The sequence below is a fragment of the Aethalodelphis obliquidens genome, unplaced genomic scaffold (assembly GCF_003676395.1).
Source record: "Aethalodelphis obliquidens isolate GAN/ISIS:26980383/991018 unplaced genomic scaffold, ASM367639v1 scaffold10, whole genome shotgun sequence".
Lineage (NCBI taxonomy): Eukaryota > Metazoa > Chordata > Mammalia > Artiodactyla > Delphinidae > Aethalodelphis > Aethalodelphis obliquidens.
The window spans coordinates 43,046,256-43,057,973 of NW_020837954.1; the positions used below are offsets into that span (position 1 = coordinate 43,046,256).

Here is an 11,718-nt window from a genome sequence, read left to right on the forward strand (position 1 = left end):
CCAGACAGACTATCCTATCACCCTGCTGAGCCAAAGAAAAAGAGAAAAGTCCACTGTGTTTCAGTCAACTTGGAGAATGTAAAAATTGTGTCCTGGATAACTCCAGATTTGTATAGGTTTTGATGGGAAGATGCCTTGGGCTGAAACTTTATAGAGAAAGCACCCCTGGAAGAGAATGGCCTGCATCATTCTGAAAAAACAAAAACAAAAAAACAAAAAAACAAAAAAAAACCCCCTGCATTATTTCATGCAACAAGGTCTAGCCTGAAGTTAACCATCACTAAAAGATGTCTCAGCTACACATGTCTCCCTCAGCAAGAGATCACTAAGACAAAGCTTTTTAAAACTTTTCTATGGGCTCACTATTTTCCTTCAACAGTTTCAAGGTGAACCAAGAGATTAAAAATAGTCCATAATATATTATTATTCTTAGTTAAGACATTAGTCACATAACACTCCTGGATGTGCACTTCCAGAGCATCTGTCACCCAAGAATTTCCATATTCTTTCCGAAGCTGAGATTTTGATGGATAAAAATAAAATGGAAAGGTCCAAATCGGGAGGGGGAGACATTAAATCAGTAGCATCTAAAAACTCCTTTCTATCTAAAAGTCTAACTTTCTATCATATCTACCCGTGTGATCCTGGACAAGTCACTTTGCATCTCTGATTCTCAACTTCATGATTTGTAAAATTGGGAGGTCAGATAGCTTCCAGTTTTAACGTCCTGATTTGCTTGGAAAATGCACGGCACAGCTAATACTCGATTCTTCTTTGAAGGAGGCCTATGTTATTTAATTATAGTAGATCTTGACATCTGTGGCTTTGACTATTCCCAGAGACCCCAAAGGTCAATGAGTCGCAATAATCTTATGTTTGCAGAGGCACACTGTGAGCCTGGGACACAGGAGCCAGCCACACGCTCAGTGAGCGAGATGAACGTGCTGGCAAGCACCCGTATCTCGGTGAGCCTTTATTATTATCTGCAGGAGGCTCAGAGGCTATTATTCCCAGGATGTGCTGCAGTGGTAGTCACAAAGGTATGGATTCTTCTGGAGCACGAAGATGTCAGTAGTATCCCTCTCAAAGATCACGAGTTTATTGTAACGTGGGTTTAAAGTAATCATGTTTCCACCCACCCCCCGCCCCTCTTCATCTACTTCACTACTACATCCTTAATGAAGGTGACTTTAAAAACTTTAGTCAGACTTCCCTGGTGGCGCAGTGGTTAAGAATCCACCTGCCAAGGCAGGGGACATAGGTTCGAGCCCTGGTCCAGGAAGATCCCACATGCCGTGGAGCAACTAAGCCTGTGCGCCACAACTACTGAGCCTGCGCTCTAGAGCCCATGAGCCACAGCTACTGAAGCCCACGTGCCTAGGGCCCATGCTCTACAACAAGAGAAGCCACCGCAATGAGAAGCCCGCGCACCACAACGAAGAGTAGCCCCCGTTCGCCGCAACTAGAGAAAGCCTGCGTGCAGCAACGAAGACCCAATGCAGCCAAAAATAAGTAAATAAATAAATTAAAAAAAAAAAACAAAAATCTTCAGTGATGTCACACACAATTAGGAGTTGCATTCCCCTCTTATTGAGCTTATCTCAACCATACTTCTCCCATGTGTTTTGATTTGTGTGTATACCTTGTGTCCACTCCACTGGAGAATAAGATCCTTGGGAGCTGAAATGCCAGCTTATCTTAATCACTTATTTCTCTCCGGTACCTAGTAATGTACCTAGGATGTAGCAGATATTTAATAACTGTCTGCTGAATGAATGAGCACCTTTGATGAGCAGGCACTGTGCTAAAGGTGCATTTTGTTCATATTTGTATGTAGTACTTATCACAATCCTGAAGAATAGATGTTATTGTTCCTATCATTCCAACAAAATATCTGGGGCTCAGACAGCTGAAGTGACTCATCACAAGTTACACAGCTGGTGAGTGATGGATTCACACCTGTTTGTCAGACGCCAAGGTTCATGTTTTTTCATCCTACCACGGTGCTAAGGACACCTTTGAAGAAGTAAAGCACAAAACCAAATGAGTGAATTCACGGACCTAATATTATTGATAGAGCATAGGCCTGGCTTCATCCTGAATAGATTCAGAGGAGTATGGTGAGGGCAAAAGTGACAGTGCTACCAGGATTGGTGGGCAAAAAAAGCTACACAAAGAGAGAAGGATTAGAAAGTAAAATCGTTCCAGGTGTCACACAGCTTCTGTCTAAGTCCTCCTGAGGGTTTTAATTTCAGTTTCCAAATCGGTATTGCGATTAGCAGGGTCTCAGGGTAAGAGCTAGATTCTAGATAAGATGAAGTTGAACATTGGACCTGGAAAGCAAGCATTCATGATCCAATCATGACAGTCATCTGAAAAGCCACTTTCCTTCCTGGGTTTCATGGTTTCGGCAAGAGCTTTAGAGCCTTTCACCTCTAACTTGGCACCAGGAGCATCAAGAGCTTGTTAGAAATGCAGAATCTCAAGCTCTACCCTAGACCTTTGGAATAATAATCTGCATTTTAGCAAGATCCCTGAGTGGCCCATGAGCACATTAAAATTTGAGAAGCACTACTCTATGATACCTGGAAGATATTCTGAGGTCCCTTCTGGCTCCAGTATTTTATGAGTTTAGATTAGTAATCTTCATGGTAACTAAAAAACTTGCAAGCTTATTAATTAGGGTCACACAGAGATCCAATCAGGTAACCTGATTGGATCAATGGTGTCTTCTGAAGAATATTGTTAATTCATTGATATTACTATTAATGGCCTTGCTTACTGAGCACATACCATGTACAAGGAACACTGCATATAATATCTTGAATCATTATAACAGCCCTGCATGAGAGACATTATTATCCCCATTTTTTCAATGAGGAAATAATCTAAGTTAATAAAATTTCTCCAAACTACATAGTTAAATCAGTAGTAGAGCCAGCATCCTAACCCAGAGTACTATACTTAGAGCCCATGGGTTTTTTTGGCTGTATCATACTGCCTCTAGATGTAAAATTACAATTTAAAGTATCAAAGGTAGGGCTCCTTTTGTGAGAAGAGACTAGTAGGCTTTGGACTCATTCTTCTGCAATGAAGAAGGCCAAGAGGGTAGTCTAAAGTCTACTGAAGTCTAAAAACTAATGCAAAGGAATCGATGGGAAACCCTACAATACCCTGGACCAGCATCTCAAACGTGTGGAACTGCACATGCGTTTAGAACAAATATCACCCAGAAGCGATCATTCATGAGGCTCCTTTACACCAAGACAGTAATCTAGCTGAAAATACACACAGTTCTGAGGCAGGTTGAGTCATATTTAGAGATCCTAGGTGCACAATTGATTATTAATGAGGTGAAGAAATTGCGAGCTCAACTTCTGATCTCTCAAAAACTACCCTTCAGTTCCCTCGGTAGACAGGTACTGAATAGGAGGAACCCCAAGTCTGTCCAGTTATGGCCAATGCTGTGGTCTTGATGTCATTTAATGCCTGACAATAACTTCTTATCTACTGACATTGCCATAAATACGTGTGAAATTTCATGGAGTTTTTCCTCCCAGCGAGGGCCTTCATTTGTATGTATATAAATGGATAGTATTCTCTAGAAGGAACAGGTTTTTACTTAGGTTAACGAGTTATTATCCTTCCCAGCTAAATGACTAAACAGAGCTCCAATAAATCAATTTGTCAATGGCCATTTCATTTCAGAAGACAGTACCCCCTGTTCCATCTTTGGCTGCTGTGGGTATGAGAGCCTAGGTTTATAGTTCAGAAAATCCTACAGCTGGGAGGAACTGCAAAAAGAGACGAGCCCAGCCTTGAGGCAAGGAAAGTATTGTTATTCCCACTTTACAGATGAGAGTTTTCATTTCCCATTGAAAGTGGTTTTAGCAGGTTCTTGGAGCAGTTTGACATCTCCCACTGTCTATATATGCCCCTTTTGTTCTTCACACCTTCCCCTCTACTGCTTATTGCTCGTGGATGTGAGCAGGAATTCTGAGACCAATGTTCCCCTTTCTCATCCCCTTTCTTCTTGGCCACCTTGGAAAGTCTGCCCTCTCATAAGCTGCAAATCCTGGGGAGATTCAGTCTGCTATCTTCTTTAAAGATATCCATCCGAGAACAGGACTGAATACCCAGTACAGGATGTTTCAATGGGGAGAGGCCTCACAGTGACAAAGGCAATAGAAGTGCAAGACCCAGTGTCTGAAGGACTAAATGGGGCAGCAACCTGAGAAGTATTTTAGGAGAACTCTGGACGATGAAAAGAGATGACCACACAGAAGATGTATTTTCCCCCCACAATTCCTAAGAGGCTTCTCCTCCACTGCTTAGCCAGATTTTGGAGCTTAGACCTGTGACTGAAGACGGGTGGCCGCTGCCCTGGGAGCTCTGCTTCTCCAAGATACCTCCAGGACCCAAGCCATACTGATTCATCTCACCTAAACTGGGCAAGCCTCGCACCATAAAATAGCCTATTGGTGTTTAAAGAGACTGCTAAGTTTCAATCAATTTTGCAATTTCCAAATTGAAGGAGAGGTGCCTGAAATCTGCTTATACAATACAGTTGCAATGTGGTACTGGAAAAAAAAAGCCAATGCCACTCACTTTCTTGAGGGTGTCCTGATTGGGCTACCACCGTCTCAGAATGGAAAGGATTGGCTTCAAAGCTCATGTAAGCCCTTGGCCTGAGAAAAGGAGGAAGGAGAGACCCAAGCAGTCGCCTAGCTCTTGCTAGGAGAATTCACAAGAATCCCCCCAAATCTGATATCAGAACTTCTGTCATCCCACACCTCCACCAGCCATCATTTTGAGTTTCAGTGGACAAAATGTTCTGCGTCCTTAGATCCTGCCACAGGATTCCTTGCCCGTAAACAATTTAAAGTGAGAAAGCTGAAGGAGATTTTGGAAGCAGAACCTGGCAGGAGGGTCTGCTGATCCTGCATACCTGTGATGGAACCAAAGTTTGACATTAACACAAATACAAGAAAAAGTTTTAAAACATGGTGCAGGAGAGAAGGGGGTGGCAAGGGACGGAGGCAGATGGACTGTGGAAAGGTTACTTACACAGTTTCATCATTCTTGAACTCCATCTCCCCATGTGTGTCTTCAAAATCCTCACCACCACCCTTGGCGGCCCCTTCTACTGTCCTAAAGGGTACGATGACTGTGCCCCGGGCACCTGATGTCCGCAGAACCTTGACCTCCATGATACCAATACTTTCACTGACATGAACAGTGTCACATTCAAAAGTGAAGATACCCGCATGATCATCATCCAAGATGGTGACTGTGGCCACACAAGGGGACACCAGGACAGCCCGAGGCAAGGGAAGACTATTGAGTACTCTGGGAGGCATCCCCTCCCCTGGCTGCTCCTCCTCTATGCGAACGTTGCTCAACCTCACAAAGAAGTGTTCATCCTCCTCAAAAATGTCATCATCGATGATGCCCACAGAGAATTCCTTCTGGGTCTCTCCTGGTTTCAGAACCACAGTGCCCTCTGTGAACTCATAGTCAGCCCCCGCATTGGCAGAACCATCCTCTGTTTTGTAGTCCACATACAGGGTCTTGGACATGTCCCCCCCTTTCCTCACCACTGTCAGGAGCACAGCCCCGCAGTTCTCCAGGCACTGGTAAGAGCACGGGTCAAAGAAGACCTTGGAGACAAAGTCCTCCGGCTCATCAGTGTGCACCTCGCTCATGCTAGAGGCCTTTTTGGCTTGTTCTGCTGCGTGCTTCTTCAGGATATTGCCTGCGCCAGTCATCATACGGGTGGCCTGGATCCGGTAGAAGGCGCGGCTCTTCTGTTGATGGGAGAGAGCATAGTAATTGGCCATCTCTACTAGCTGATCTAAGTCCTTCTCCGGGTGTTTTTGCTTCAGATCCTTGAGAATCCGGATCATCTCCCTGCGGGACTCATCCACTTCCTTCCCTTCCAGGGGCACCAGATGCCCATCTAGGAAGTGGGAATTCATCATTTTCCCATCCATCTCGATGCCCTTGGGGTGGCCACCCTCTGTCTCTATGATGATTCCTCGGTGTTTATCTGTGCGGTACTTTTTGTGCATGTATTTGTAGAAGAGCAGTCGCCTATCTGCCACCCAGGCCAGAAGGACACACACTGGAAAGAAGAAGAGAGTGAGGAGGCCTTCCCAAACCTGGACCACACCAGGAGAGAAGACGGCCAGGATCATATAGAGCCAGATGTAGGCAAAGATGCTCCAAGCAGCAGTGACAAAAAAGACTCGGAGGTGCTTTATCTTGCGAGTCTCTCCATCGGGGATCACGTAGACGCAGATACCAATGATAATGAACATGTTGAAGGCTGCGCTGCCTACAATGGTAGAAGGTCCCAGATCACCAGCAATGAACCCATGACCACACACCTCAATTAAAGAGAGGAGGATCTCAGGAGCAGAGGAACCCAGGGCCATAAGGGTCAGATTGGAGACAGTTTCGTTCCAGACCCTAATCGTGGTTGTGCTGGTCTCTCCATTGGGCTTTTTGATAGTCACCTCTCTCTCTTGAGAAGTGATGACTTCAATAGATGCCATGAAGCGATCAGCAATGATGGACACCCCGAGAAACATGTATATCAGGGCCACAAAATAGACAATGACCCTGGCAATCTTGTCTCCAAGGGAAGGGTTCTCCGGGTACCAGATTGGCAGGATGACACCCTCCTTGCAGTCCGATGACCCTGTACAGGACTCATTGTTCTGCCCTGTGCTGGGCACATCCCCTGAGCCACCAGCTTCTGCCCGAAGACCATTCAGGAAGAGCACAAAGGTAATCAGCCCAAAATGGAGGAAGGCAGAGGTAAGAGGCTGCAACCTTAACCACGCCATACACAAGACTTAGCTGCTGGCTTCCACTGCAGCACCAATGGTCCACCTGACAGTCCAGAGACCTAGAAGAGATCAGAGGGGCAGAAAAAGGCATGAAGAAAAGGAGGACAGCAAAGGGCAGGTTCCCGCCAATTCAAACTGACGCTTCACCTTGACTGACGTATTGCACTAACACATTGGGCAGTCTCTCACTTGGAAAAATAGATGTCACTGGGAGGTACAAATAGCTGCTCTGTCCTCAGGACCCTCTGGTAGACTCCGTTGAAATATGGCTTAAAATAGCTGGGAATATTGGTATTGGAAACTTAAGTGGTACCCTTTTAGTCCTGTCTTCCAACCCCATTGTTATCTGTGAGAGTTCTCAACAATCAATTTAAAATTGACCAAGTATAACATGAATATTCATCCTCACTTCTACTGTTTCTAGAGTTTTCAGCCTTCCTTACCACACTGTCGTCATACTTAAGATACTCAAGAATCTTGCATAACATAGGTTTGCAGGAGTACATATTGAACTTTTTTCCTGGGCTACTCCCCCCAGATAGAACACCTTGCTCTGTGTGCAGTTGAGCCTGGTTGGGAAAAACTCCTTCCCCATATGAAAAATTTAGGGAGGCAAGCTGTAATTCTGAGATCACTTGGGAAATCCAAGAGATGTTCTGTAGTAAATATTACCTGCCATATAGCTAAACTGAGGCCCTGTAAGCTGTGCCCAAGACCAGTCCACGGCAGTCCTTAGCCCTCCAGCAAAACATGCTTATGAAAGAGTTTAGGTATCCAGTTACAGGAAGGTGAAGATCAGTCAGCCACTCAAATTCCACACCCAAACACTGAAAGGGCCAGGTGGTAGAAGGCACTATAAATAACATGCAAGTGGCTCTCAAATAAGTTTCTTTTCATCTGTAGGCAAGATTTTGGGGGTGAAATGCAGCCTCCTCTGCTGGTCTCAAAGCACTAAAAGCACTAAAAGCACTAAAAGGTGAGCATGAGTTCAGAAGAATGGAAGAAACTCAGCTGGAACTACAGACTTCTCTTTCTACTCATTGCCTCATTCAGATGAAATGAGGAAGCAAATATTCAATACCTGAAAATAAGCAATTTGCCCATTTTTCCACCTCTGCTATAACCATGTAGGGGTATTGTTAGTAATGGAAGAATGCTGCTATTCCCTACCTGCTCCTCCTTCTTCTCCGCTGTTTCCCATTTCAGAAAATAGCACTTCCATTCACCCGGTTTCTCATGCTCAAAAATCGCTGCCTGTCTGCCAGCCTTTCTTTCTCCAGTCCAGCACTAAACCCTACCAACTCTCCCCCCAACTCTCTCACCACCATCACAGCCCAAGGCCCCTTACTCCTCACCAGATGAATCTACTACAGTCACCTCCTTACTGAACTCACTCCAACTCTGACCATTCTCTATTCCATCTTCTCATATAGCCACAGTCATCTTTTTTTTTTTAAAAACCCAAACCTATGCTCTCACTCCCCCATTTGAAGTCCTTCAGTATTTTCCCCTCGCTCTTAATATAGAGACCAGGATCCTTACCATGACCTGCCAAGCCTCGCACGAGCTACTTTCTTCCTCCTCTTCCCCCTCAGCTCTTGCCACTGTCCCTCTCACTGAATTTCTGCAGTAACAGCCATATCAGGTCCTAGAGTACATCAACTTATTTTCCACCTCGGGACCTTTGCCCATAACATCACCCACGACCAAAATGACTGCTCCTTCTTCGTACCCCCACTGTTAACAATGCTTTAGATCTCAGCTTGAGTGTCACTCTCTCAGAAAAACTTATGTTCACCCTAGAAATGGTCAACTCCCTCTTTAATTTTCCTTCGTGGCACTTATAACATTTTGAAATTACATGGGTATTTGTAGGATTATATGATTAATGACTAACTCATGCATTAAACTATGAATGACATAAATACAAAGATTATGTCTATTCTGTTTATCACAGTATCCTAAGTAGTTAGTTAGATGCTCAGTAAACGTATGTTTGGGAATAAATAAATGTGACCCTGGATGGAAGCTTCCTCAGTGCTATGGACTGAAATGTGCCCCTCCCCAAATTCCTATGTTGAAGCCCTAATCCACACTGTGGCTTTATTTGGAGATAGGACTTCTAGGAGGTAATTTAGGTGAAATGAAGTCATAAGGGTGGGGTTCTAATCCAATAGGATTGGTGGCCTTATAAGAAGATGAAAGAGAGAGAGAGAGAGAGAGCTGTCCATTTTGTGAGGACATAGGGAGAGAGTGGTCATCTGCAAGCCAGGAAGAGACCTCTATCCAGAAACCAAATTGGCCAGTATCTTGATCTTGGAATCCCAGCCTCCCGATAAATTTCTATTGTTTAACCCACTCAGTCTATGGTATTTTGTTATGGTAGCCTGAGAAGACTAATAAACTCAGAAATCAGCCTTCTTTAAAGTCATTTTACAATCTGAATTACAGTCATTTGTTTTAGGGAAAAAAAAAATCTCATAGACAAATCCGGACTAGATTTTAGAGGCTATGTAGGACCTGTTTAAATTCCCAAGGCTTGTACTCAAAGGGAAATTCCCTTTGGGACACAGTACACCCTGGTGCATACTGTAATCCTGAAGGCCCTCCTCCCAAAGGGCTCTGTGGATTAACTTGGTTTCGTTAATCCACAGAGTCAACTGCTGAGGACCACATTCCCCATTAGTCTAGGTACTGGGGGTCATCCCAGAAGGTGCTTGGAGCTTTGACCTCACTCAGAGGAGAAGAGGCTATGACAATGACCATGGAGGAGTAGAGAGGTTGAAGGTGTTCGGCATCCATATTCAAAGCCCTCATAATCTGTGATGCACACAGTGACCCTGTTCATAGGTTTGGCACTCACCTAGCCAGAGAAATGTGGACAGAGACAGATCTTGGCTCCTTGCCTTGACCTCTGAAAACACAACACTCTGTGAATTCTGATAAGCCCCAGACATGAGGAGACAGAAGGTGGGCACAGCTGGAGCAGCTCTTTGATCAAGAGCCAATATGGTGACAGGCGGTGGCAGCTGCATGGCTGGCCAAGCCCACAGGGGTGGGCTATCCACAGGTTAGGGAAGAGGGCTGGCCTGCTGCAGTCAGGGGACATGTAACATTGAGATAGTAGAGTTATCCTGATCAAAGGGGGACGAGGATTCCTACTGATCTTACCTACCTGGATAATTAAGCAGGATCATGGCCTTTATTTCCCTTGGTCCTACAGACACACGTGGCAATAGGTTTTTATGGGGACTATGCTATCATGTGGTCAGAATCAGGCTGTTCCCTGACCAAAACAAATGAATTGAAGGAAAGGATAAAAGAAAACAAGGCAAGAAGGTGGCTAAGAATTGCCTGCATCAAGTGTTTGGAACTGAAGGTGGAAAACGAGCCGTGGATGCCCAGTTGTTCTTTCCAGCCCTACCAGGAGATGGTTTCTGCCTGAGAAGTTAGAGGGAGAGGGGACGTCTCTGATGAACAAGCGAACAGTCATCTTTTTGTGCCATTGCCCCAGCCCCAGACACCAACTGAGACAGATCCCAACCTCCTGGGGCGTCCACGCAGTCCCTCAGAGACCCAAGTGATATTTGGTGGCTCCAGAAGGCTTTTAATCAGCCCTAAGTCAGGGAGGTGACTCAGCTTGAGACCCCCAAGAACCACCCCAAATAAGGAAGATATTAATGATTGTAACTAACACTTAAAAGTGCTTATTGTGTGCATAAAGTATGATCCCATTTCATCTTCAGAACAACCCTATGAGATTAGTACTATTTTTATCCCTCTTTTACATTTTGGGAAACTGAGTCTTAGTTAAGTCATTTGAGTCATTTACTCAAAGCATAAAGCAAAGAAGTAGCAGAGCCAGAGCCCACACACAGATGACATAAAATTTATGGTCTTAACCACTCCACTTTACTAGGATGTCCCAATTTGTTGCAGAATGTCCACGAGCCCCCATCAGCTTCCAGTCTTCTGTGGACTTAGAAGCAATATGACTGCCTCACGTACCCTCACAGGAGAGACCAACCATTTGGTAGAGTTGCCCGGTCCCCAGGTTTCCTGGGGGTGTCCTCGTTGCCCGAGGCCATCTCCCACCCGAATATTCTCCTTCCCATCAGTTCAGTTTGACAAACATTAACAAACGCCTATGATTCTCCAGGCCTGGTACTAGATGCCAGTGGGCAAAATAAAAAATGATACAGGGTTTGCCCTCGAAGGTACCATCTAGCAGGGGTGGAGAGCTGCACATATAGGCACTTCTACCTTCGTCAGTGAAGGTATACCTGCCGCACGCGAGGAGGGCACTGAGCCAGCTTGGGGATTCAGGAGGCGTTCTGAAGAAAGTGATCCCTGAAATGAGGCTTCGAGCATGAGTGAGCTTTAGTTTAAAAAAATAAGAAGAAGAAGAAGAAAGAAAGAAAGTGGGAAGGGCACTTGAGTCAAAGAGAACAGCCCAAGCAAAGACACGAAGCCATGGAAAAGCCTGCTGTGTGCACGGGATTACAAGGAATTCAGTGCGAGGCAGAAGGGGCAGAAGATGAGGCTGGTCACAGAGGGAGGACCCAATTCATGGCAAGTCTTATATGCCAGGCTGAGAAGATGGGATTTTTTTATCCTAAGGGCAGTGAAAAGCCAATGATAGGATTCTGAACAGGAGAATGACATGGTCTGATCTGTATTTCAGAAAAACCAATTTGGCTAAAGCGTTTAGGATGGCTGTAGGAGGAAGAAAACCAAAGCAGGAAGATCAGTTTGAAATCTATTGGAAACAGAACGGATACAGACAAAGAGGGTGGGCCTAGGGTATATTCTGCCTATGATGACCCTCTGTCCCCTCAGCTCAGCCCACAGGCTCTCATCTTTT

The 11,718-nt window shown here is 45.0% G+C and overlaps 1 protein-coding gene across 8 annotated transcripts in view; it reads right to left on the reverse strand.

Moving 5' to 3' along the window:
- Nucleotides 1–6,913, reverse strand: part of SLC8A3 (solute carrier family 8 member A3) — a 124,967-nt gene extending 118,054 nt beyond the window's left edge. For 5 of the 8 annotated variants that reach the window (XM_027111768.1, XM_027111769.1, XM_027111772.1 and 2 more), the window contains exon 1: nt 5,068–6,851. In XM_027111768.1, the coding sequence (XP_026967569.1) occupies nt 5,068–6,851 (1,784 nt within the window). Of the gene's footprint in view, nt 1–5,067 lie in introns of all 8 variants that reach the window. The other 3 variants (XM_027111775.1, XM_027111773.1, XM_027111770.1) reach the window with 1 other exon arrangement.
- Between the last annotated feature and the right edge of the window lie 4,805 nt (nt 6,914–11,718).